This window comes from Pelodiscus sinensis, chromosome 11 (genome assembly GCF_052426305.1).
Source record: "Pelodiscus sinensis isolate ZL-2025 chromosome 11, ASM5242630v1, whole genome shotgun sequence".
In the NCBI taxonomy this organism is placed as follows: domain Eukaryota; kingdom Metazoa; phylum Chordata; order Testudines; family Trionychidae; genus Pelodiscus; species Pelodiscus sinensis.
This window is the reverse complement of record NC_143062.1, coordinates 17,131,751-17,157,640: the sequence shown is the minus strand read 5'-3', so window position 1 is coordinate 17,157,640 and position 25,890 is coordinate 17,131,751. Positions and strand designations below refer to the sequence as shown.

Below are 25,890 nucleotides of genomic sequence, written 5' to 3'. Positions count from 1 at the left end.
GGGACTCTTATGCAGGTCTGAGCCCTGCAGGGGTTGGGGAAACCTCTTCTGATTGTCTGCTTGACCCACTTGCCCACCTCCTGGGGCAGAGCAACCAATCAGAGGTGCTGTTGAAAGAATTCTCTCTCTCTTGTTCAGAAGCCTGAACCATTCCCAGGAGGGGAGGCAGAGCAAAGAGCTGACCTGAGGGGCTGAGCTTGCTATTCCTCTCCCCCCACCCCCATGAGAGGGGCTGCGGGATGGAGGGAGCAACGAGGGCTCTTGTCCCCTCTCCCTCCTTGGAGAAGGATGAGGGGAGCCCCAGGAGAGTCTGGTTCGACTTGGAGTACACAGCAGGGGGGACGGGGGGACCAGGTTTGATGTGGATGTTGGGGAGGCAGAATTAAGTGCTGGGCTGGGGAGGTGCAGGAGCTGCCCTGCAGCAGGAGCTCTCCCCCGTATTCCCCAACACCTGACCTCCTTGGGGGGCCTGGCCAGTGCTCATCCCTTACCCATGGAATGGGAAGGTTGAGTCCAGAGACTCATCTGAGTATTTTCAAATGTCTCGTGACTCTTGGGAGACTGAATTGTGCCAACCCTATGAGATCAGCACTGCCCTGGGGGTGGAGGGCAGTGTTCCCTGTAAGCTGAGGCCTTGTGTGGCTGCTCTGGAGAGATTCAGATGCTGCCCAGCTGGTGAGCAGATCACTTACTGGTGCATTTGATTTCTACTGATGGTGGTGCACATTCACTCATACCTTCGTGCGCGCACAGGTTTTTTTCTGCACACAGATGAAAAAGATTAGAAGGAACGTGGGTGGGGAGCACTTCAGTGGGACCCAGCCCATGCCCCTCATTCCCCACCCCAGCTGGTACCCTGGGGCTGTATCCTTTCTGTACCTGTCTAATCCCCACGGCTCCTCCTCTCCCCCACCCAAGAAGCAAACGGCCTGCAGGAGAAGCTAAGCAAGAGCCGCCCGCTGGACTCCGAGGACCTGAAGCTGATTGAACAGGACCTGAGCCAACAGCTGCACGGGGGACAGGGCTTGGGGCTGGGCCAGCTTGAGGACTTGAAGAGCTTCGTGAGCCTGGAGAACAGAGGTGACGTATGGGCTTGGCGCATGGGGCAGGAGTGCTAGACTCTGCACTAGATTGTGGCCTGTGTGCTGCACACAAAGCCACCCCCACGCCCTCCTTGGGGACCCAGGGGAGGAGTCTGGGCCCTTGGACTCCAGAAGTGTAGCATAGACTGTTCTCGCTTGAGCTCGGGGGGATTCACCTCCACTGGCAGCAGCAGCAGGTCTCTTCTCTTTATGTGCCGCCGCAGGGAGAGGGATTACATGCTGGTGCACTACAAAACCAGAGCATGTACTTCTATAGCCCTGCATCAGGAGCTCTGCTGGTGCCCCTCAGTCCCAGCCCTCCACCCATGTGTTATCCCAGTCCTGCTCCTGTTTCCTCCAGCTATGCTGGTGCCCTCAGGCCTGAGCCACAGCCCCTTACTCTGTGAAACCTTGTCTGAAGGCAGCACTTTCTGCTGTGCCTACCCATGTCACGTGGTCTCCCAGTACACGTGACCCTGCTTCTCCCAGCATCCTGTGACCCTGCTTCTCCCCCTTTGCCTTCCAGAGATGTTCTTCTCCATGGCGGCCATGACGAACAGTGTGACCTCTGTGCGCTCAGTCAGCGATCTCTCCGACGGCGAGCTCGACTCCTCTATGCACAGTGACTACAGCTCCTGCCCCCTGCAGCCACCTTCCTTTGCACCAGGGGTGAGAACTCCCTGGTGGGGAGTAATGGCGGGCATAGCTGGCAGCATCTAACACTGTCCCCCGCAGCTACCCCCTTTCCTGTGTCTAGGACCAGTCAGAGCCCTCGGGAGTTGTCTGTGCCTGCTCTGCTCCCAACACTGTGGTCCAGACCTCATCAGTGCCACACTTGTCTGGCTCCACATCCCTAATCCCCACCTCTCTCTGCAGCTGATGCTGAGCAGCCCCCGGCGCTATGGCCGATTGCCCTTTGCTGCTACCCTCCCGGGCCTGCAGGGCCTGAGCAAACTGCCGGGTGAGTGGCGCCCGTCCTCCTGGATTCGTGCTGCACTTTAGTGGGGAACGTGGGGTTCCCTGCACTGCTGGAGGGCAGTGAGTTTTGGTGGGGTGGAGCAGCAGGAGCTGGCTGCCTGGACTCCTGGGTTCTATCCCAGCTCTGGGATGGCAAAGGGGATGTAATGGGTTAGTGCCTCACCCCTGAGGGGGATCAACAAGCAAGAAGGGCCCTGGTTCCCTCACCACCCTTCCCTGTTGGAAGACCCTGCCTCGGTCGGCCTAATCTCTCTTTCTCCTTGGAAAGGGCTAGGGCCCAGGGCTCCTGGATTCTGTTCCCAGCGCTAGACTCCTGCCAGCCCCTCCCTGCCCCCCACAACAGCTCTGCCTGTTAATCCCAACAACCAGCCCTTCTTCTGTGGGGCATCCTCTGCTTGGAGAGAAGAGCGCCCTTGCAGGGTTCCCTGCATCCTCTGGGGGTTGCTTTTAATATTCCAGCCCTGCTGGAGCTTGCCTTGTGTGGGAGACCTTATGTGAGCCCTTCCGTGAGGAGCGTGGCCAGTTTAATTCCTTTGCTAGCCACATTAACCCAGGACTAGCCAGAGGAGTGGGGAGCGCTTCCTGCCGGCACTGTCTGACCTGAGGTGCTTGGTCTGTTGCAGGCAAGGCCCCCCAGATGCCCTCTCTGGAGAACCTGCGGCCGGAGACGCTTCTCAGAGTTACGGTGGGCGGTCTCACCCTGACGGTCCCGCATCAATGGCCTGGCCCGCCCACCCCTCCCCAGCTGGCCCAGCATTTCTTTGCGGAGTTGGCCTTCTTCAAAGACTCTGCCTTCGGTGGGCGGGACTTTGGGCACCTCCGCAAGTGCTTTGAGAAGGCCTGTCCTTGCAGTAACCTCAGGTAGGCTGGGCGCAGCCCCCTGCCCCTCAGGGGGGACACACAATACACCCTGGCTGCTTCCTACCCTTGTCAAGGGAGTGGTGTGGAGGCGGATAGCAGGGGATGTTTTAGAGCTACACAGACTGGGAGGGCAGGGCACAAAACCACACTGGGATTAACCCTTCTCATGGCACAGTGCCCCCTAGTGCTGTGCTGGGGCACCGGGGCCAATACTGACAGCGAGAGGACAGTGTCCTCCCACCTCGTTCCTTGAGGTCTCCCCTCCACATGCTGATTGTCCTTGTGCTTGCCTAGCTTGTGAGGTCTGCCTGGAATTGCAACTCGCAAGGACTATATAGGGTAACAAGAAAGGTTTCTAGAGGCATGTTAGCAAGAAGAACGTGATCAGAGAGGGTGTGGGGCCTCTACTGGATGAGGGCGGTAACTTAGTGACAGATGATGTGTGGAAAGCTGAAGTACTCAATGCTTTCTTTGCCTCTGTTTTCACGGACAAGGTCAGCTCCCAGACTAATGCACTAAGTGACGCAATATGGGACGAAGGTGGACAGCCCTTGGTGGGTAAAGAACAGGTTAGGAACTATTTAGAAAAGCTAAATGTACATAAATCCATGGGTCCGGACTTAATACATCCAAGGGTACTGAGGGAGTTGGCAAATGTCATTGAGGAGCCTTTGGCCATTATCTCTGAAAAGTTTTGGAGATCGGGAGAGATCCCGGATGATTGGAAAAAGGCAAATGTAGTGCCCATCTTTAAGAAAGGGGAGAAGGATGATCCAGGGAACTATAGGCCGGTCAGTCTTACCTCAGTCCCTGGAAAAATCGTGGAGGGGATCCTCAAGGAATCCATTTTGAAGCACTTGGAAGAGGGGAAGGTGATCAGGAATAATCAGCATGGATTCATGAAGGGCAAGTCGTGCCTGACCAATCTGATTAGCTTCTATGATGAGGTAACTGGCTCTGTGGATATGGGGAAGTCAGTGGATGTGATATACCTTGACTTTAGCAAGGCTTTTGATATGGTCTCCCACAACATTCTTGCCAGCAAGTTAAGGGAATGTGGATTGGATAAATGAATGGTAAGATGGATAGAAAGCTGGCTGGAAGTTCGGGTCCAGCGGGTAGTGATCAACGGCTTGATGTCAGGATGGCGGTTGGTTTCTAGCGGAGTGCCCCAAGGTTCGGTTCTGGGACCGGTTTTGTTCAACAATTTTATTAGTGATCTGGATGAGGGGATGGATTGCACTCTCAGCAGGTTTACAGATGACACTAAGCTAGGGGGAGAGGTAGACACGCTGGAGGGAAGGGATAGAGTCCAGAGTGACTTAGACAAATTGGAGGATTGAGCCACAAGAAATCTGATGAGGTTCAACAAGGACAAGTGTAGAGTCCTTCACTTGGGACGGAGGAATCCCAAGCATTGCTACAGGCTGGGGACCAACTGGCTAAGTAGCAGTTCTGTAGAAAAGGACGTGGGGGTTACAGTGAATGAGAAGCTGGATATGAGTCAACAGTGTGCCCTTGTAGCCAAGAAGGCCAATGGCATACTAGGTTGCATTAAGAGGAGCATTTCCAGCAGATCCAGAGATGTCATTATTCTCGCCCCCAGGTTGACTGGAGCAGCCCTACAGGTCACCTGCCAGCAGAAAGCAGCTGGAGCCCTGCGCATGCTCAGTTCGGAGGTGAGCTTTGGCATGCTGGAGATCCTGGAGTGCTTGTGGCCAAGCACCAGCCCCGAGTGTAGGCAGCAGAAGCCAGAGTACACAGAGGTAAGGGGTGGTGAGTGGATGGCAAAGCCACACCCAGGACGGCACTGGTGTCATGGCTCCCTTCTGCTCCTCACTTCTGACCTGACCATGCTTGGGGATGGCTGGTGGGGATGAGACCTCAGCCTTCACTCATGGTGCACCGAGCCCCAGGGAAAAGGCTGGCTGTTGCATTGAGGATCTGTTGGCATTGCCTGAGAGTGGGGAGTGCTCCTGCTCTCAGTGCTCCATTGGCTCTGCCTGGGAGGGGTGGGAGTGCTCCTGTTCTTGGTGCTCCATAAGCTCTGCCTGGGAGGGGTGGGAGTGCTCCTGCTCTCGGTGCTCCATAGGCTCTGCCTGGGAGGGGTGGGAGTGCTCTTGCTCTCGGTGCTCCATAGGCTCTGCCTGGGAGGGGTGGGAGTGCTCCTGCTCTCGGTGCTCCATAGGCTCTGCCTGGGAGGGGTGGGAGTGCTCCTGCTCTCGGTGCTCTACCGACTTTCTGCGAGGGGCAGGGGAGCCATGTGCAAAGATCAGAAGAGTGGGAGGGGAGGGGAATTACTGTTATGGGGGAGCAGATGGACCAAATGATGCTCAGGCAGGGCTAGGCCTGTGGGACCCTAACCCAGAGGCTCAGGGGTGGGAGTTAGAGCTTGGCAGAGTCACCCCCCCTTTGAACACTCAGTGACCAGACTGGAGTATGGACCCAACCTTTGGATCTCACGTGTTTTCAAGCTCACTGGGTCTGAGGCACGTCTAGTTGCTGTCTCATGTCCTGGCCTGCTGGCATGCTCCAGAGGTGCAGACTCCCTTTCTGGCATTCCTCCTTCAGGGGGTGGGGTGCTGCAGCCCAGCTGCCATGGGACCCCAAGCCAGTGCTGACACTTGCCCATGTCTCCCCGGTAGCTTATGCATTCTGCTCCCAGAGTACCTCCTTTTGTGAGATCAGTGTATAGCTAGTTTAACTGTTTGGGACCTAGCCCCCTCCTCCCCCAACCCCTTCTTGCCCCCTCTCCCCGGTGCACATTTTGCCTTTGGGAAGCAAAAGAGAGTTTGGATCTGTGGGCAAACATCCAACACTTGAGTGAGTCCCTCCTTTCAGAGCCCTGCCCCCTTGAGAGTCTTCTGGGTTCTGCTCAGGGTCACTGAGGCAGGCCAGGGCCCTCCTGCTCAGCTGCAATGATCTGGTCCCTTGACTCGACCGTTTGGCTTTGGAAAGCCACTTCTGACACCTCTTTCTACTTATGCTGGGCTTGTGTGTGCTCTGGCCCAGCTGCATGCGGCTGGGCACTGGGGTTGTTAAATGTCCTTGATGAAAAATGCCCCAGTGGTGAGGAAACTGAGTCAGGGAATGGCGTGTGGGCAACGGACCTGTCTGGATCTGTAGGTCTCTTGTGCTGTCTGAGCAGGAATGGTTACAGAAATCATCTGCAAATCTGTGTCTGCTGCCTTCCGCTGTCACGTGTTAAATGATAAAGCGGAGTGCTGTGCCATGGGTGGAGTTCTGGGAGAGGGCTGGTGTAAGATACTGGGGTGTCCTTGGGGGAATGACTGTGCCAACCTAGGGGGTTGGACTGCAGGGTCCCATGTCAGGGGAGGGGTATCTGACAGTCTGTGCCCAAGAAATGTCCCAGAGAAGTCAAGGAGAGGGATGGGGACGGAAGCCTGCACAAAGGGGAACTTAAAGCCCGCGGGTCCAAACACATCCGCCTGGTGAGGTCCAGCAGGGGGTGCACTGTATCTCCAGGGGACGTCTATTCAAAGCTGATGGCCTATTTCTATTTCAGCTCCTCACACATGGTCAGTTTTCTGCCACAGACCAGAAGGTCTAATCCACATGGATTGTCCCAGTCACAAACAGTGACTGGAATTGGTCAGTTTAGACGTATTCTCTGAGTGGCTCCAGCAGTGGCTCTGCTGGACGGCATGCTGGGCTGGCCTGGAGAACAGACTGGGCTAGAGGAAGCACAACCTGATGCCTCAGCCCATTGCTAGGCAGGGACTAGGCTGCCTGAGCCTTCTGTCCCTGGTAGCTACTGTGCAAGCATCTGATGGGATGAAACCCAGCCCCAGAGATGGGTGGGTGAGTGGGTGTGGGGCAACATGAATTTGTTCTTGGGGAAACTGAGCATCCCATTGGACCTGCTGCACAAACCTTCCCCCTACTGCTTTCTCTCGTCAGCTAATGACCTTCAAGAATCCCAGTGCCTTCACCTATAACTCCTCGGCCCGGCCCTGCGCCCAGATCCACTACAAGCAGTCTGAGAAGCTGCCATCCAAGGTGAGCGGCAACCTGAGGCCGGAAGGTGTCTTAAGATTCAGTGTGATTGCTGTTTCTTCTCGCTTCCCACCCACGCAGGCTTCCCCTTTGGGGAGCGACTGGGTGTCACAGGGAGCAGAGCCATCGCAGGCTGCCACTTAATGGCATTGCAGTGGGGGGGGGGGGGGTGTTGGCTGCACAGGGTTATCTGCCCTGGAGTGCTGGGAGCACTGGTCCTTTCCCCCTGTCAGGCATGGAAGCGCTCGTGAGCTCGGAGCTTTTCTGGTTCTCCCTGGCTCCTGTTAAGTTGTGTTCTGGGAGCACTTGGACTGCCTCGTTGAGCTGTGGAGGAGGGAGGATGCCTCACTGAGTGAGGCACTGCACAGTCCCAGATGATCTCTGCCCCGAACAGCTCAGTCTGTTTAGAGAAAGGAAGGGCTCCTCTCCATTTTCCCCCTCTGTAAAATGAAGCAGCAAGCAGGGAAGTGCCTGGTCCAAGGCGTCACAGTAGACTGGAACCAAAGTGTCCCGAGTCCAACCCAATTGCTTAACCACATGGCCACCCTTCAACAGTATGCCTGAATAGGTGCGGGGAGCTTGCCTGCGGATGGTGCTCCATTGGCCTGGCCTGAGGGTGGCAGGAGCTCTCCTAGTTGATCTCCATTCAGGGACACATGATCTTACACAGCCAGACTGGGCGGGGCTGCATCAGCAGCAGGGGAAGCCAAGTAGATGCAGGCAGAAAGAAGCTCCAGCTTTCCTGGGTGACCCTAGAATAACACACTGGCAATCACAAGAGACCCTACAATAATACAGCAACTTGTAGAGTCCCAGACTGCCAGGATGAGCTCAGGTGTTGCTCCCTCCCTCTCCACTGCTCTGTAGAAGCTATGTCTGCCGGCTGGGGAGGTGTTCCCCAGGCTCTCATGGTTCGCTCTCTCTCTCTCTCTCTCTCTCTCTCTCTCTGCAGAGCACTCTCAGGAAGGCTGGGGCTAAGCGAAGCTCGGAGTTGTTGGCGGAGCTGGCAGAGTTCCACTCTGATGTGGACCTGGGTGTCCTAGACCGGCTTGGGTCCCTCCTCCATCTGGGAGCAACAGCGTCCATGCAAGATCAAGTCCCTGGCCTCCGAGCGGACATGAATGTGGTGCGTGTAGGAGACGGAACATTGGCGGGAGGGGGAGGTTGTTCCCAGATGGCTGCAGAGGAGGAGGTGCTTGTGCCTGCAGTGGGGGGGGGATGTGGAGGGACACCTACGCCCCAGTTAATCCTTTCCTCTCTTCCCGCCCCCCCCCCCTTGTGGCTGGTTGCCAGGCAGAGTCTCCCCGTGCCCCTGAGAAGCACACAACCGTGCGGCTGGCGGCGCCAAAGGCCACCCTGCGCTTGCAGTTCCCGGTGCCAGACCTGCGGCCCGAGCTGGAGCGGCGGCCCTGGACGGAGAAAGCCGTGCGCAGGGAGAGCCTGCGACTGGAGCTGAGTGATGTGGTGTTCCAGACGGAGCTGTGGGCAGGACTGGGGAGCCATGGAGAGCCCACCCGGCTAGAGGTGACCTTCAGCGACTTGCATGGTGAGCATGGGAAGGGCTGAGCTGCAGGGCCTCCTGGGAAGTCTGTTGCTGAGTGGGGCTCACTGTTCCCTGTGGAGAGTAGGAGGCTGCTCTAGCCTCTGGGCTCATACGGTCGGGCAGTGTCTGCTCTGGCTCTAGGAGCCAGGTCCAGGGTTGGGTCCCTGCTCTCAGGGGTTTCTTGTTCCCCTAAGGGGCTGGAGGGCAAACCCAGGCTGCAGGGACAAGGCATGAGGCTCACAGGAACCCCCTCTGTTCAGGTTGAGGTGGGGGGGGGGGGACATGGGACCCCAAGTCTCCTGCTGTAGAATAGGAAGGTGATGTTTCTGAACGGGTCCCTCTTGTTTTCGTAGAGCCTACAAAAACTGGCATGCTCTTACCAGAGCCATCATGACACCGTTCTTCATGCTAACCAGTAGGCTGCCCTCCTCCCTGCCTGCCAGATCCAGGAACAGAACCCAGGAGGCCTGGTTTCCATCCCCTCATGTGCTCTGACCATTAAGCCCCTGACCAGAATTCAGGAGTCCTGAGTCTTGTGCCCCTCCCTGCTCTCTCCATTAGATTTCACTCTGCTGCTGGAGTGGGAGATAGGACCCAGGGGTCCTGCCTCTTTACTTCTCCCCCACCCAAGTCCCCTTGCAAAGCCCTCCCTGGTGTAGGGTAGAAGGGCAGGGTTTGGCAGGCCTGGGGATCTGTCCGGCTACTGAGTCCAGCCGCTCTCCTTGCAGGTCTGTATGAAGATAACGAGAAGCTCGCCGTACCCTGCATCCGGGTGAGCAAAGCCCTCGACCCTGAGGCCAAAGGACCGGGCAAGAAATATCTCTTCCCAAAGTGAGTCTGTTTTGGGGGGGAGGTGGAGTTCCTCACCCCTAGTGTGCACCCTTGTGGGAGCAGCTTCCTCTGCCCGAGCCCTTCCCACCCCTCAGCTCCCCTCCCCCATCTCCATCCTGGCTGACTGTCATCCAATCTGCATGGAGCACCCCTCCAGCTGGTGCCCCAATTGGGGGAGGGCGCAGCTCAGATGTGTTAGGGGCAACATTTCACTGCTGCGCTTGAGGAGGGGGCAGGTAGCCCTTGGTGGGTGGGGGTTTCCACTGATCACCCTGTGCCCTCTGACTCTCCCTCCTCCCCGCCCCATGGCAGGATCACAGTGACCCTGACCCCCCAACACAGCCCGTCACAGTGGGACTTGGAGATGGACAAGTCGGAGGAGATGGATCTGTCAATGGTGGAGAGCCCCTGTGAGTTGCGGCGGCCAGAGCCCTCTCCCTTCTCTTCCAAAAGGACCATGTATGAAACTGAGGAGGTAAGGGGGGTCCCCTGGTGCACGGTGGGGAGGGGGGTGCAGTTCATGGGAGCATGGAAAGCCACCTGGCCTGCCAAGGGGTCTGATCCAACCAGGAAAGGGATCAGAGGTCTCTTTGGGGCAGGGGGCTCGGTTAGCCCACCAGGACTAGGATGTAGAGTATGGGCTGAGAGATCCCGAGGGAGGAGCCCTGGAGATGTGAGAACAGCCCCTCTGGGGTTCTTAATCCCTTCCATTCCAGGACCCCTTCCTATCTAGCTTGAGCTCTCCCCTTCATTGAATAGTAAAGAAAGGGTGGGAGGGGGGTTATGACCCCCCAACACGGGGATCACAACTGGCCCCAGCCCATGGCCCAGTGGGAGCCTTGGCCAGGCCTTCTGCGTACCCCAGCCCTGCACGTCACTCAGCGCGGCTGGCTGCTGGGGCCTGTGAGTCTCTGTGCACCTCTGCGAGCCATGGAGGGCGACTTGGCGTGCTGCCCTGCCTCCAGCACAGCTTTGCAGCACCCATTGGCCAGACTCTACCCTGTTTGCAGGGCAGGCAGCACACAAGGTGCCTACCCCCTCCCCCCAGACTGCACATGGCCCCCTCAGCCAGCCACTTTGAGCAGCGTGTGGGGGTGGGGCAGGAGGGAGCTTGTCTTCTGGGCTGTTGGCTGGGAGCCACCTAGGTAAGCGCCTCCCAGTCAGAGCCTGCCTCTGACATCCTAGCCCCTCCCTCCTCGTAGCCATCTGCCCCCTTCATACACCCCTGTCCCACATACCCAAACCCTGCTCCTGCACTCATACCCCCCTGATCCTGCACCCTCTCCTGAACCCACTCTCTAGATCAGAATCCTCTCCTGCACCCATAGCCCCTCCCAGACCTTGCTCTCCAAACTGCTGTCCCAGGTCACAACCCAAACCCTCCGCACCTCTGCTCCGGAACCCTCCCTCCCTCCCAGATCCTGCACCTCCACCATTAATTACACAATATCTAGCATCCCTAACTGAATAGTCACATAACTGCGTGAAGTCTTAGCGGTTACATGACTGTTCGATAGTCCCTGGGGGCAGGACCATTAGCCAGTGAGCTTTGGCCCCACTCCTTGGGAGTCCCCTGCCCCCCACACTGTTGCCTCTGTATCAGAGACAGCAATGTGGGGTGGCAGGTGGGAACTGGTCTGTGAGGGGAGCCAGTTTAAAAACCGGCTTTCCGCACAGATCGGCTGCCTGATACAGAGGCAGGAGTGCAGGATGGCAGGAGCCCCTGTCCACAGGGGGTCTGAGCTCCCCGGGGGGCAGAGGCTGCTTCGCGGTGGTCTACCCTGCCCTTATCCCGCTGCTTTCTCTGATAGAGGCAGCATGGGGGCAGGGCGGGGAGCTGGTGCTGGGGGGAACCAGCTTTTAAGCCAGCCTCCCCTCCACCCCCCCGCACCAGCTCCTATCTGTGCCCCAGCTTCTGTAGGTGGGGGGAATATGGGTAGTCAACAGGAGTAACCGATAAGCCTAGGCTTATTGGTTAATCATGCAGTTGTCTACACAATTACATCCCTCCTGTTAATGTCATGGAAGAGTGTGGCCCTTATCAAATTTTCAGTGGCCCCTCATCAAAAATTATTGCCCACCCCGGTTTAATAGCTTGTTGGCCAAAGCAGGTACCTGTTCCTTCAAGTCTTTAATCCCTCGTGTGCTGGGCTCCCCCAAGATGGTGATCCCTGGAGACCCAGAAGAGATGGCGGAGTTCCAGGCCAAGACCGTGGCTGCCTCGCAATATGCCCTAGAAGTGACCCTGCCCAGTGCCCACATCTTCCTGCCTAGCAAGGAGTTCTACGAGAGCATCTATAACAGGTACGGTGCCGGGACAGGGCACATCTAACTGGGTATCCTGGCTGGCAAGCAGTAGCCATGGGCCAGGCAGCGGCTAGGCATCAGATCCTGAATCCTCCCGCCTACCCCCCGGACCCTTGACAGAGAGGAGTACCGGGCATGCCTATGTGAGGGGTTGGAAGAGCTGTCAGCTGGGGCAGACCAGGCCTGAGCAGATAGATCCCAGGTGGCCCAAGACTCCTGGGTTCTGTTCCCAGCTTTGAAAGGGGCGTGGCTTGTGGCGGGCAGGGCAGGGCAGGGCTGGGCTGGCAGCCAGGGCTCCTGGGTTCAGTTCCAGGCTTTGCTGATGATGATTTTGGCAAATCGCTTCCTGTGCCTCTGTTTCCCCACGTGCAAAATGGGAGATGGCACCTATTGAGTGGCCCATCCTGCTCCATACAGCGCTTGGCGGTACCCGTGAGAGTGCTCTGTGCTACGCTTTCTAAGGCAGCGTATCTCCTTCCGCGTTTGTACCATGCCCAGCACCCTAGGGCCTGTGTCTGGGGAAGGATTGGGGGTGCTTTGGGTGGCCCCTGGCCTAGCAGAGGCAAAGGCACTTGTGGGCTTGAAGCATCTTTCCTTTCCTTCCCTAGGATAAATAACGACTTGCTGATGTGGGAGCCAGCCAGCCCCCGCTGCTCCTCTGGGCCTGCAGCGGGTGCTGCACCTGGGGCCTTCTTCCCCGGCCACCCGCCCCCTCCTGCATATTGGCAGGACAAGTTCAAGATGTGCAAGTCGGCCTTTAAACTGGGTAAGAAGCTGAGCCCCAGCCAAACCCAAGGAAAGGCTCCTGTCACCTGCACCGACCTGTGAAGTCTTCATGGATGGGGAGCAAAGGGCTCTGGTGGGGAATCCCAGCGTGGTTGTTTGCTTTGTGACGGGTGCAGGAAAGGGTAGAGCCGGGGAGGCTGGGAGTCAGGACTTCTGGGTACTGTACCCAGCCCTGACCTTTGGCAAGACCGTCCCTTCCCTGCCTCAGTTTCCCCACGAAGCAGTGTTTGCCACTAACCCTCCTCTTCCCTGTCCCCGTCAGACTCGGACTCTGAGGACGAGGACTCTCACTTCTACTCGGTGGATGAGGCGGTGGCTCAGCGGAGGAAGGGGGAGCAGCTGAGCCAACACCAGCAGAGCCATTTCTCGGCTGTGGTCTCTATCCTGAAGGGCAGGGTGACAGCTCTGTGTGAGGCCAAGGTGAGGGCAACCCCCAGGGTCTCCTACCAAGCCATCTGCTCTGAGCTCCAGCTCAACAGGGCCGGGCCTGCCACTGCTTGGTTGGGAGAGCTCTGGGCACTGTGGGGAGCAAGGCAGTGGAGCCCTCCCCTTGGAGCCAGAGGTGGTCCCAGTGTGGCTCTAGGGGGCACTGTGCTGCAGGGACTGGGATGGGGGCTATTGCTTTTCCCTAAAATTGGGCTGCTCCTTCTAGTGTCCAGGCCACATTCAAACCTGGATTGTTCTCTGCCTCTCCAAATGCCCACCTGCCATCCTTGAACTCCACCTGCAGTTCCAGCAGATACTGGATCCTGCTGGGTACTGTTTCAATAAGCCCTGGCCCCTCCCCAGAGGTGGCTGCCTCCAGCCCCAGAGGAGGGATCCCTGTATAAATAGCCCCACCTGCAGTCCCGGAGGCTACAGCATTTCAGTGCGGGGTGACCCTGGAAGGGCAGTGATCTGCCCAAGAGTCTGACCCTTGTCCTCCTTCCCCTCTGCCCCCAGGATGAGTCTGCGAAGAAGCTGGACGACTCTCATGGAGAGATTGTGCTGGATGTGGACAGCTGCACCCTCTTCAGTGTGTCCCGGTATAAGGGCCAGGAGGAGCTTGGCTATCTCTGCATAGAGTCCGAGAGAGTCACCCTCTATCATAAAGGTACTGCCCAAACTGCGGGGGAGCGGGCGGGGCGGGTCCAGACTCCTGGGTTCTGCCCTCTCTTCTGGGAGGGAGAGGGATCTCTTCTGAGGGGGTAGGGTTCTGGTCCTGTGTCTGGTGCTGCTAAAGCAGTGGGGTCTGGGAGCCAGGTTCTGTTCACATGGCTCAGTGGGAGAGTTGGATTCGGACCTATCCCCATGCACTGACTGGGGCGAGGCAGGGGCCTGAGGTCCCAGAACAGACCTCAGGGCTGCTCATTGGACCCGTCTGCTCTCGCTGGTGCCCTCCTTGGGGTGCTGGATGGACCAGATGAAGCGCTTTGGAGCTGGGGCTCTGCTCTGTGCCCAGCCGCATGGTGCCCGCAGGTGGGAGCAGCCAGCCGGCCAAAGAGGCAGCTGAGCTAAGGCCAGCCTGGAGGCATTTTCCTGCAGCGGGGAGGGGGCTTTTGTTCCCAGTGGCTGCTCAGAATGAGGAGGGGAGAAATATAAGGGGGTGGCTTTTAAAGAGACAGAGCACCGCTGAAGGGGGTGGGGAAGCAGCTGCCAGGGTTGTTAATGCTGATGTGACATCAGCATTTGTCTGAGTGGGTCAGGATCAGAACTCCATTTTACAGAGGGGAAATTGGGGGAAAGGGAGCAGTGATTCTACCTGGGGTCACCCAGCAGTCCAGTGGCAGGGCTGGGAACAGAGTCCAGCTCTCCTGAGTCCCAGGGCATTGGGAGGGGGCTACTGGAGGGATAGATGGCCAGCCAAGCTCTTTGTGTCCCCTCAGCTGTGGTAGAGGACTACTTCCTGGCCACTCGTTTGGAGATCCCCAGCTTCACCCCCCCGGACCGGCTGCACCCCACAATCTACGCCTCAGAGGAGGGGGTGCTGAGTGGGTTGGCAGGTGGCAGGAAGGACAGGCCCCTCAAGATGCTCTCAGCCACTATTCGCATCAACTTGGACTTGAAGAAGAACATCAAGGTATCATGTCTCCAATGGTGGGAAGGGAATTGGCTGGGCAGGCTCCCTCCTCTCCCCTGTCCTCCAAACAGGCTAAGTGCCAAACCAACCCCTTCCTGGGATCAGCAATTATTGTTAATTTAGAACATCTCCACGCCAGCTTTCATCTGACTTGGCTGTTCCTAGAGCAGTGTTTCTTAAACATTTTAAGATCGAGGAACACTAAACAATATTTTTTTATGAGGAACACCACAGATATTTTGTTGAACAAAAAATTATTGACCCAAAAAAAGGTCAGGAGGGATGTTATTGAGAAGAAAAAAGTCTTCTGCCTCTTTAAGGGTGGCCATTTTGAACTCTGTTCTCCGCGGCACACCTCGGACTGCCTCTGTGCCGCGGAACGCAGTTTAAGAAACACTGCCCTAGAGAGTATTTCCCTGTTGGATTTTCTCTGCCCCTTCCCCACCTCAGAGAGCTACGGGGATAGTCCTGCCTTGAAGAAAATAGGGCTCCCCTGATCTGGCATGGGATGACTTGGCATGAACAGCCATGGGTCTGTATGGGGCCCAGCTGGTGGACTGCCATGTGGGGGTGCTAGCAGCCTGCTGGCTTGGTTGGGGGAATATGCCCAAAGGGGTTCATAGACTACATTCCCCCCCCCCCATCCCATCTTTCAGGGCTTTTCCCCATCTTGGGGAGGCATCTCCCTGGTTTGTAACTTGGCTTCTCCAATCTCCCCTTCTGCAACCTGAATCCAGGAATTCCTGGTCACCTTGAGGCTTGAAGGGGCCACCATGCGACATCACATGGCACTGACCAATCAGAGCTGGTACACACAGGTACGTCCTGGGCCAGATGTGCACCGCTGCTCTGCAGCGTAGCAGCCGTGGGGCTGGGGAGACGTGGGCCGAAGGAGAGGGAAGCTGGGCCAGCCCCAGCATGGCAGTAAGACACGGAGCGTTCCCAGAGGGCAGGTTGGATCCTCCATGGCTTGGACTCGCCCAGCTGAGGGGAGTTCGACTCATTCATTGGGCAGGGCTTGATTCTGTTCACTTAAAGCAATTCATGCCCTTTGAGGGTGCACTTGTTTCCTACTGCTGCAGTGATCAGCAGGGGATAGCTGATCTTGTCTATAGGAGGGATTGCCTAGTGGTTAGGATGCTTGCCTGGGATTCTGCCATAGGCTTCCTGTGGGACCTTGGGCAACTCTTTGGGTCTCGTTTTCCTTACTTGGGTTTTGGTGAGGGCGTGAGGCTGGGTGGCCTAGTAGCTAGAGCACTGGCCTGGGATTCTATTCCCAGCCCTGTCACTGGCCTGCTCTGTGACTGTGGCAAGTCACTGCCACTCTGTGCCTCAGTTTCCCAATCTGTGCAGTGGGGACATGAACCCTGCCCTGCCCCAAAGGGTGATTGTGAGGATAAATCTGTGCGCTGGAAAGGTCAGTCTGAGGCTGAGAGGTCGCTGTGTCACTTTATTCAGCACTGTTCCTGCATCTCTGCCATGAGGTCAGGCTCTGGCAGACTCAGGCAGGTGCCAGGAAATTGGTTTTACGCTACACACATGGGGAAGGCTGCTACACACAGGGGCCTGGGCTGGAGGCAGGAGTCCCGGGGGGCTGGGTCTCCAGCTGAGGGGATTGGGACAGGCCTTTCTGCCCCTTGAAGAGCTGCAGTCCGGGTTGCACGTGCTCCCACTCCCGCCCTCTCTTGCAGCTGATTGACTTCCTGGATGTACTGGACGATCCGATTCTGGGCTTTCTCCCCCCTACGGTCATTACGGTGCTGCACACCCACCTCTTCTGCTGCGCAGTTGACTACAGGTGCGGAGGAGAGCGGGGGCGAGTGGGCTGTGGGGAAAAGGGCAGCTCTAGAATAGGAGAGGCCCTTGGCTGTTTGTACAGGAGGAACAGAAGTGAGACCAAGAAGTTACATTGACAGATCCGGTCCAAGGGAATCTGGGCTCCTGGGCTCTGGTCCCAGCTCAGGGAGGGAATGGGAATCTAGTGGGCAAGGAGCCAGGATTCCTGGGTTCTAGCTTCAGCTCTGGGAAGGGGGCGACGTCCTTGTTAGAGCAAAACCTCACAGCCTGGTCCCTGCTGTCCACTCGCCCTAATCTTGGCATCTTGGGGATGGGATGCAATGGTGGGAGCCTCTGGCACCTTAAGATAATCCCCATTGGGCCAGGAAAGCTGGGCTGGCCAGACAGGATCAGAACCCAGGTCTGTTCAGGGCAAGGAGTAAGGACCTAGCCGGGGCAGCTGTGGATCATCTGTCCCCTGTGAAGATGGGGGTGGGAGATAATCCTGCCTTGCTGGGGCTCTCCCTGCTCCCTTAGCCCTCTCGTCACACCCTGCCCCCATGCTGGTTCTGTCCCTACCGCTTTGCATGGTAAAGCCCATCTCGCCCCTCAGGCCCCTGTACCTTCCCGTCCGCGTGCTCATCACGGCTGAGACCTTCACCTTGTCCAGCAACATCATCGTGGACACTTCGATCTTCCTGCTCAGGTAGGCGTTCTCCAGCTGGGGACAGCTCACCTGAGCGCCCCTTCCGGAGGATTCGTCCCTCCCAGGGCTGGTGAGAGCAGGGGCTTGAGACCCGTTCCCTCTGGGCCACACTTGGGCTGCTCACGCTAACCAAGTGTTGGCCTGTGTGGGGTCCTACAGGTGCCTGGGTGCCAGAGGGGTGGGTGCAGCAGGAGCCCAATGCAGTGGAATTGGGAGTGATTTCTCACCCTGGGTCTACTCCAGATACCCAGGGTGGAGCCATGAACAGCTGGGCCCTGCGCACTTGTTACCGAAATCTCCCCCCACACGTGTTCAGGCCATAGCTCACGCACAGCCTCTTCACCCCAGCTGACACCTTGTATCCTATTCCTCCCCCAACCAGCCTGGGACTGGAACAGAGCTGGCACCCCTGGAAAGTAAAGGCCCACCTGGGGCTGGACTGGGGCCAGTGCCCTCCAGCAGGGAAAGGACCCCAGTCCCGTTCCTGGAGCCAGCCGCGCTCCAGCACTTGCTCCCTTAGCCAGGATCTGAGTCTCAGGGATATATGCCCGGCTGATACCTATCGCTTTGCATGGGCGCCTTGGGTTCCTGGTTACCGTACAGTGACGGGCAAGGTCTAGACCAGGGCCACTCAACACGCAGCCTGTGGGTCACATGCAGCCCGCAGCTCATTCGTTTGCGGCCCACAGTGCGGTTTGGGTTTACGTGGGGCTCTACACACGGCCCATGGGTGGGGTCCTTTGAACGTGGCCTCCACTGGGAACACGCTCCACAACGGCCCAGTGTCTCCCAGGCGGGGTGAGCACTGAGATGCAAGCAGACAGGCCGGCTGGAACAGACAGGTACAGGGTATCCGCGTTTCTAGCCCCAGGGAAGAGGTGCTGGGAGCACCGGAGCATTGTGGGAAGTGCTGGCTGCTCAGCTTTGTGGGCAGCGCTTGAGAAGTGCTACCTGGCTCACACTGGCCACATTTGGGTCCGGCGCCGCAGCTTAATCTTAGTATTCATGCCCGTCGGTGTGAACAAAGCTATTTGCATATATTTGCGTGTATACGCAACCACACTTAAGTTGCAGCCCTCAGCACATGCTGTGAGGATCCTTGTGGCCCCCGGGGCTTCCACAGTTGAGTAGCCCTGGTGTAGACTGTACTCCAGCTGCCTGGCATGAGCCTCCTGGGGGGGCAGGGCTTACCTTGACCTCCCCTCCTCCCAGGTTTATTCTGGATGACTCTGCCATCTACCTGTCTGACAAGTGCGACGTGGAGACTGTTGATCTGCGGAAGGGTAAGAGCTGCTATGCTCCGGGCACTGAACAGAGCAGCTATTGGAAAGGCTGCTGGGGAGTAGCAGGTATCCCTTGAGCACCCTGCCCCAACCCTTAGGCTGGGCTCTCGGCAGGTCCTTCAAGCTAAGGAGCTTGCCCCTGCTCGGTGCTTGGATGGCGTTGATGCCATGACTGCGCAGGTCTGACAGCCCAGCATGGTGGCAGGTGCCCCGTGCTGCTTTCAAAATGTCTGAATGAACGTAACCGTTCCCCTGCCCTGGGTGTGGTGGTGCTGCATGGACACCACCACACGGGGGGGGGGGGGAGGACATGCCCAGTGACACAGCCAGTTAGAGAGAACTTGCAGCAGAACCCAGGAGTCCTGGCTCCCCGCCCCCCTGCTCTAGCCCACCGGATCTCACACCCCTCCCAGAGCCTAAGACACACTCAGGGTCCTGGTGGGGCTGAATCTCTGTTCTCCCGTGGCCTCAGATTACGTGTGTGTCCTGGACGTGGATCTGCTCGAACTGGTCATCACCACGTGGAAGGGGAGCACCGGTGGGAAGCTGGTGAGGCTCAGCCTGGCAGAAAAGGGGCGGGCTGGGCTGGTCCTAACAGCTGCAATGCAAATGGTGGGAGAGAACGGCACCTGAGAGGTGACTGTGCGTGGGGTGGGCAGGGTGCTCCCTGGAGCCAAGTGCAGGAGGTGGGTGACTCCCAGCCCCTTGCAGTGACCTTGCAGCACGAGCACCTTCCCCAGTGCAGCCTCTGTTGTTTTCAAAGCTGCATCGCTGCGTTTCTAAGCCTGTGGGACCTGCGGTGCCCTGCCTCCCTTCAGAATCCTGCGCTGTCTGCTCTGACCTCTCCCCAGGACCTGGGATCCCATCGCTCTGCCTCCCCTCCCCATCCGAGTGCTAACTTGGCCTGTCTCCCTCTCATTGTACTCCACCCCAGACCCAGCCGCTGTTTGAGCTGCGCTGCTCCAACAATGTGGTGCACCTGCACACCTGTGCAGACTCCTGCGCCATGCTGGCCAACCTTATCCAGTACGTGGTCAACCACGGGGACCTCCACCCACCACCCCGGCAGGACAGCCCCACAGAGATTGCTGGCCAGAAGGTGCAGGTAAGGCGAGGAAGCTGGACTGGGGTCCTAGCCAAGTACGTTAGGCTGGCTTGGTGCTCAGAGCGGGGACCTGCAAGGGGATCTTCCAACACTCTAGCTAAGCAGGGTCAGACCAGTTCAGTGCCTGGAGGGGGGGGGGGGGGGGCGGGGAGTGCTCAAGGATCTTTTGTAGGTTAGTTAGGTGGAGTTAGCCAGTTTGGGGCATGGCTGCAGGGCCTACTCCAGTGAGAGCCAACCACTAAAACTGGGCAAATCAGAGGAGAGATACAGCCCTTCTTATTTGTAAAGCAGCAAGAGATTCTGCATTGGAGCAACTTATATGGGGATACAGAGTAGGCCCCAGCCCTCGGGGTCTTTAAATCAGACTCTGTTTCCAAGCTTCACTCCAGCTCAACCATCAGATCTGGGCTGGATGCAGGGTTCTCCCAGCCTGCGTGTTGGAGATCGGCTGGGATGATGTGGCCTGTATGTCTGACGGAAAGGCATGCTCTGGGGGGCCGGCGGGAGCTCAGTAAGTGGTGCTCTCCCAAGCAATGGGAGCAGATTTCAGGGCTGTAGTGTGGCGCTAGGGGTCACTGTTCTGCAGGGCGGGAGGGCTCAGTAGAGAACATCTCCCCTGACAGTCAACACTGACCCGAGTGCCCACCCAGCACAGTGCTAGTGGGCGCTGTGCTGTCGGGAGCAGGGTGAGGCTCAGCAGGGGGTGCTCTCCCTTCGCCATCTGCTGATCCCACTGTCCACGGGCAGTGCTATGGGTGCTGTGCCAGAGGGTGCATTCTCCTGTCTGATCCATGGGGTTTGGTGAACTCCCCTGATACTATACAAGTTCTGCTCCCAGCCCTTCTGCAAGGGGGGGGGGTGCGTCTGGCTTCTCAGGGACACCCCTTCCCCACACAGTACCTAACCTGCTGATTGTGGTTGGCCCCCAGCTGTCAGAGAGCCCAGCTTCGCTGCCCTCCTGCCTGCCTGCCGAGACGGCCACCATTAACCAGCGGGACCTGACTGACGCCCTCATCGACACCGATCGTGGCCTGAGGGACCTGGCATCAGAGCCGGGTAGGGGGTGCCAGTCAAACCCTGGGGAGCCACAGGGCTATCCCCTTGCTGCCTCTGCCTCCTGGGGGGCTGCTGGGCCATGTTGGGGGAGGGGAAGGGCTGCTGGCTGGGTGGCACCTGGCTGCATCCCTCCTTCTACAGGGTGAGAGAAATTAGCATCATCTCCCCAAATCATTGCCTGGCTGAATGGGCTGTTCAGTGCTGGGGGATGTCCGGCGGAGGGTTCCATTGGCCAGACCCGTGGGTGTGTGTGGGGGGGGGCTGTTGGCCAGACCCGTGGGTGTGTGTGGGGGGGGGCTGTTGGCCAGACCCGCGGGTGTGTGTGGGGGAAATGTCCGGCTAGAGGGGGCTATTGGTCAGACCTGCGGGTGTGGGGAGAGGAATGTCAGGTTGGAGGGGGCTGTTGGCAAGACCTGGGGGTGCAGGGTGTGACGTTCAGGCAGGAGGGGGCCGTTGTCTGAAGCAGGATGCAGGAGTGTCTTGTTGGGGCCCATCTCACCCGGGTCTCTCTCCCTTCCCAGGAGAGGCCGGGCAGTTGCACCAAACCTCCCCCGTTTCCGTCTATCTGTTCCCGGGGGAGAACGGTGCTGGGGGCAAACCTGGCCCCCCACCCCCTGCAGCCCAGCCCCCTGCCTCCGTGGAAGTGGGGCTAGATCTCTGCTCCTCGGAGGGCAGCGAGGAGGAGAGCGAGGCCACTGACAATGACGACTTCTGCATCCTGGACGCGCCTGGCATGGGCATTCCAGTAAGGGGAGGCAGGGCCCATGGGGGCAGTGGGACACAGAGAAGCTGAGAGGCTTGGGGAGCTCTGACGGCTAAGGGGTGGGGCTTTGGGAGGGACAGGGAGAGGTTGGGAATGGGGCAGGGCAGGGTTTAGTGCCTGGACCCTTTGGGAAGGATGAGGCAGTGGGATATTGGGAGGACAACTGGGTCCCCAGACTGCTCTGAGGCTGCCTGTGTGTGTCTCCTCTCCCCCACACCTCCAGCCCAAGGACGGTGAGCCTGTGGTGACAAAGCTGCTGGAGGGGCCGGTGCCCATCAAAGACGGCTACTTCTCGCGCCCGCTGGGCAGCACAGACCTGCTGAAGGCTCCAGCTCACTTCCCCTTGCCAGAGAGCCGGGTTATGCTGCGTGAGATCTCGGTGGTCTGGCATCTCTATGGAGGGCGGGACTTTGGGGTCGGGCGCACCCCCCCAGGACATGCCCACTCGCCCAGGTGAGACCTCGATGGCTGGCAGACACAGCCTGCCCTGTGGTTGGGCTGGGCAGCTCTGACCCGGTCTTCCCCCTGCTCTGCAGGATAAGGCCCGGCCAGTCGAGTGCTCGCAGCTCCCCTTCCCGCTCCTCCATGGCCAACCGGCCCCAGAACACCTGGCGTACGCAGGGCGGGACTGGGCGCCTCCACGATCAGCTCATGGAGATACAGCTCACCAAGGTGAGAGCGAAGGACGGGGATGGGGCTTCCAACCATGCTCCAGAGGATCTTCTGTGACCTCCCTGCCACAGGAGAGTAGGCTGGGCAGGCCCATGGTGAGCTCCCCCATTACTATGGAAGCAGATTCAGCTCCTAGCCCTTCTGTGGTGGTGATGGGGGGGAGTCAGGCTTCTCAGGGACATCCCCACCCCTGCTGTTATCAAGCTCTGGCCTCTCGCCTTCCTTCAGGTGAGCTTTCAGCATGAGACCTACCCCAGTGGGGCAGAGAAGCCGTCCCCGGAGCTGGAGGAGCAGCCAGTGTCGCGGCAGGTGTTCATTGTGCAGGAGCTGGAGATACGTGACCGGCTGGCCTCCTCCCAAATCAACAAGTTCCTCTACCTGTACACCAGTGAGAAGATGCCACGCCGGGCCCACTCCAACATGGTATGGCCAGGGGGCTAACAGAGGCGGGATCTGGGCTGGAATGGGAGCAAGTGTTAGAGAGCAGGCCTGAGGCGAGTGCTGGGTCTGAGGAGAGATTGTGGGGCAGGAGCCATGCCAGCGTCAGGAAGCGAGTTCTGAGGGCTCTTGGGGTGAGGCAGCCACTGCAGCGAGGAAACAGAGGAGGTATCTGGGATGGGCATGAGAGGAGGGTTGGGGTGGGGTGGGTACTGGATTTCGGGGGCAGTGAGCTCTGTACGGGTGGGCTCTGGACATAGTTTGTTGGGGTCAGTACAGGCTGGGGGGCGGGAGAGGGGTCTGGACCTGGGGGAAAGAGATTTTGTTTTGAGGTGGGTGCTAGGGTTGGGGGATGGGATTTTGGCAGGAGCAGGGCTCGGCGTGGGGAGGGTTTGGTGTGGGGTGGGTGTTAGGGCTGAGCAGGGATGGGGGAGGGCTGGGGGAAAGATTTGATCTGGTGGGTCTCAGATCTGGGCAGCGGGAGAGCTCGTGGGATGGGATTCAGTGTGCACTGGTGCTGGGGCTTGGCAAGGGTCAGCTCTGGGCTGTGGGGGGAGGGATTTGTTATGCAGTGGGTGCTGTGGCTTGGTGGGGGTCTGGGTGGGAGAGGTTTCGGGGGGGGTGGAGGATTTGGTGTGGGATGGGTGCTGAGGCTCCACAGGGGTCAGATCTGGTCTGGGGAAGGGCTGTGGGGCTCACCTAGTTTGATGGCTGCCTCCCCCATAGCTCACCATCAAGGCCCTGCATGTGTGCCCTGAGGCCGGACTGGGAGGCCCCGAGTGCTGCCTGCGTGTGTCTCTCCTGCCGCTGCGCCTCAACATTGACCAGGTGAGCGGGGCCGCAGGTGGTTCCGTGGGCCCTGCCTAGAGGCTCCCGGCCTTTGCCCCACACCTGGGGGAACCCTGATCCAGATACATCTCCCCACCCCCGCCCACAGAGAGGGGAAGGGCCTATGCCAGTTCCCCAACCTGGGGCCAAATCAGAGCTGGAGCCCCAGGGAGCAGAAAGGCCTGTGCCAACTTGTTTGAATGGAATTAACCTTTTCTCTCCTGGAGCCTCAGCTTCCTGTGGTCTAGCATTGTCCCTCCCCATCCTCCACCTCCTTTCCAAATTACTGGCTCGGACTCTGCTTGGATCCCCTTGGCCAAAGCAGTTTGCCTGCCTCTGGGGCAGAACACAGAGCTGGTGCCTTGCTCGTAGTTTCCAAGCCTGCCTGTCCGGCCAGCCCTGTGTCCAGGGAGCTCCTTCCCCTTGTGCCCTTCCAGGGCCACGCTCACCTCTTTTTCCTTCGCTGTCTGCTGGCTGGTGCACACGGCCAACATGCCAAGCAATCCCCCAGCTCCTGCATTTACAGATGGTCTCAGGCCTGTGGCCTTGGGTGGTGGCATCTGTCATTAACTCACTCACTCCCCTACAAAGGGACTTGGAATCATACAACGCTAGAACTGGAAGGGACCTCGAGGGGTCATCAGGTCCAGTCCCCTGCCCTCACGGCAGGATCAAGCACCATTTAGATCAGGACTGGGCAAAATGTGGCCCAAGGGCTGGATCTGGCCCACCTAACACTTTGATCTGGCCCATGGACTGCATCTGGCCATTTCTATTTCTAGCCTGCTGCCCGTGCCACTGAATTTCCAAGCGGTGGTTCAAGCAGCCAGATCCTATTTAAATGGCTCTCAGCTCCCAGTCACAGTGTTACCCCAGCAGGGGCCAGAGCCCGGGGCCCTTTAAATAGCCACAGCAACCCCAGGTGACTGCCAGGCAACATGGTGGCTGCAAGCTCTTTGCTGTGTGTTTTAAGTCAAAGCCTCCGGCCCCAGACAACTCTGCGGGGGGAGGCAAGTCCCCAGCTCCACCTAGGGTTGCCAGGTGTCCGGTTTTGAACCAGACAGGCCAGTATTTGAGCTTTCTGTTTGGGAAACAAATTGAGAAAATAGAAATGAGAAAATAGAAATGTCCAATATTTTCTAAATAAGATGGAATGTAGATTGTGATGTAATGTCAAGTGTGTGCAGTATTTTTGTTGAAACCATCTGGCAACCCTAACTCCACCCCTTCTGCCCCAGGCCCTGCCCCTCCTAGGGGGTGAAGCCAGCCCATCACCACAAAGCAAATTTTAAGTGGCCCCCCTGCAAAAATTATTGCCCACCCCGATCTAGATCATCCATGACCGATGTCTATCTAACCTGCTCTTTAATATCTCCAGCAATGGAGATTCCACATCCTTCCTCGGCAAATATTCCAGTTTTTGACCACCCTGACAGTTAGGACATTTTTCCTAATAGCCAACCTAAACCTTCCCTGCTGCATTTTAAGCCCATTGCTTCTTGTCCATCCTCAGAGGCCAAGGAGAACAGTTTGTCTCCCTCCTCCTTGTTACACTCTTTTAGGTAGTTGAAAGCTGCTATCATGTCCTCTCTCTCCTCTTTTCCACACTAAACAAGCCCAATTCTTTCAGTCTTCCCTCACAGCTCATGTTTTCTCATTTGTTTTTTTACAGGTCTTATCCACTCCTCTCCTTTTAACTAAACGAATGGTAGTTAGCGCAGCCAAGTCTATGACTGAGGGCTGCTCGCCTTCCAGTATAACACTGTCTTTGCTGCTTCTCCTCCTACCAGGATGCCTTGTTTTTCCTGAAGGATTTCTTCACCAGCCTGGCTGCCAGCATTAATCCCGTGTTGCCTGTGGAGGCTGGGACAGAAGGTGAGTTGAAGGGCAGTCTAGAGGGGCTGTCTGGCTGCGGGGGAGGGGGGATAAAGCTTCACCCTCTCTGAGAATCTTCTGGCTCTTTGAAGCCCTGGCATAAACCTTCCTCGTGCTGCGAAACTGAAGCAGGGGGACAGACTCTTGGGCCACGTGAGTCTCTGGCCACGCCAAGTGCTGTTACCGTGCCTGTAACCAGGCCTCCTGGACCCACTGAGCTTTTCATGGCCTCTGCCAGCTACACTACCACATGGCTCCACAAAAATGGGGGTCTTGCTGAGGCGTGAGCTGCCATGAGCATGTACGGCCGGCTGAATTAGAGAGGAGGGAACTGAGGTGTGGGAGTTAGGGAAGGGATGTGAAATTCAAGCCCCTGCTCCTTGACCCCACCATTTCCCTGTCCCCCTCCCCCCCACATAGCCCGCCCAGATCCAGGGGTCCGAGCCAGCCCAGCCGAGTCAGACTCTCTGGGGAAGGAGCCTGAAGTGAGCCGGGGGCCAGGGTTGGTGCTGGTGGGGGTGGAGATGACGGCTTCCATGGAGACCACATTGAGTGAAAACAGCTCCTCCTCCAATGCCTCGTCCGCCACGGACCAACCCATCTACTTCAGGTATGAGATGCAGCTGCCTCTGGGGTGGGGCGCAGGAGGTGCTAATAGTAATTGGCAAAGGGGAATCTTATTTTACATTGAAGTGGCAGGAGGGGAGATATGAGAAGTGAAGGAGGCAGAACAGGAATGATGGAACCTAGAGTGCAGCCTGGATTCCGGGGTTCCCCACAACCTGATCTGTATGGGTGGGACCATCAGTGATCATGCGGTAGCAGGACACATTTTGACTGGGGTAGTGCTTCATTCTGTCCTCCACTCCCTGTAGCACAGCACCCCCTAGTGCTGCACTGGGGTCAGCACCCCTCCCTTCTGCA

The 25,890-nt window shown here is 58.1% G+C and overlaps 1 protein-coding gene across 2 annotated transcripts in view; it reads left to right on the top strand.

Annotated features, from left to right (window-relative positions):
• Positions 1-25,890, top strand: part of ATG2A (autophagy related 2A) — a 40,402-nt gene that overhangs the window by 9,451 nt on the left and 5,061 nt on the right. The window contains exons 8-36 of one of the 2 annotated variants that reach the window (XM_075939166.2): positions 922-1,080; positions 1,609-1,751; positions 1,959-2,043; positions 2,684-2,921; positions 4,528-4,687; positions 6,843-6,941; positions 7,891-8,064; positions 8,232-8,484; positions 9,210-9,312; positions 9,625-9,787; positions 11,474-11,616; positions 12,228-12,385; positions 12,668-12,825; positions 13,348-13,498; positions 14,271-14,464; positions 15,202-15,282; positions 16,156-16,262; positions 16,854-16,946; positions 18,159-18,229; positions 18,702-18,778; positions 19,164-19,334; positions 20,264-20,390; positions 20,912-21,135; positions 21,377-21,606; positions 21,690-21,825; positions 22,054-22,248; positions 22,990-23,091; positions 24,882-24,966; positions 25,387-25,576. In XM_075939166.2, the coding sequence (XP_075795281.1) occupies positions 922-1,080; positions 1,609-1,751; positions 1,959-2,043; positions 2,684-2,921; positions 4,528-4,687; positions 6,843-6,941; positions 7,891-8,064; positions 8,232-8,484; positions 9,210-9,312; positions 9,625-9,787; positions 11,474-11,616; positions 12,228-12,385; positions 12,668-12,825; positions 13,348-13,498; positions 14,271-14,464; positions 15,202-15,282; positions 16,156-16,262; positions 16,854-16,946; positions 18,159-18,229; positions 18,702-18,778; positions 19,164-19,334; positions 20,264-20,390; positions 20,912-21,135; positions 21,377-21,606; positions 21,690-21,825; positions 22,054-22,248; positions 22,990-23,091; positions 24,882-24,966; positions 25,387-25,576 (4,270 nt within the window). Of the gene's footprint in view, positions 1-918; positions 1,081-1,608; positions 1,752-1,958; positions 2,044-2,683; positions 2,922-4,527; positions 4,688-6,842; positions 6,942-7,890; positions 8,065-8,231; positions 8,485-9,209; positions 9,313-9,624; positions 9,788-11,473; positions 11,617-12,227; positions 12,386-12,667; positions 12,826-13,347; positions 13,499-14,270; positions 14,465-15,201; positions 15,283-16,155; positions 16,263-16,853; positions 16,947-18,158; positions 18,230-18,701; positions 18,779-19,163; positions 19,335-20,263; positions 20,391-20,911; positions 21,136-21,376; positions 21,607-21,689; positions 21,826-22,053; positions 22,249-22,989; positions 23,092-24,881; positions 24,967-25,386; positions 25,577-25,890 lie in introns of both variants that reach the window. The other variant, XM_075939165.2, reaches the window with a different exon arrangement.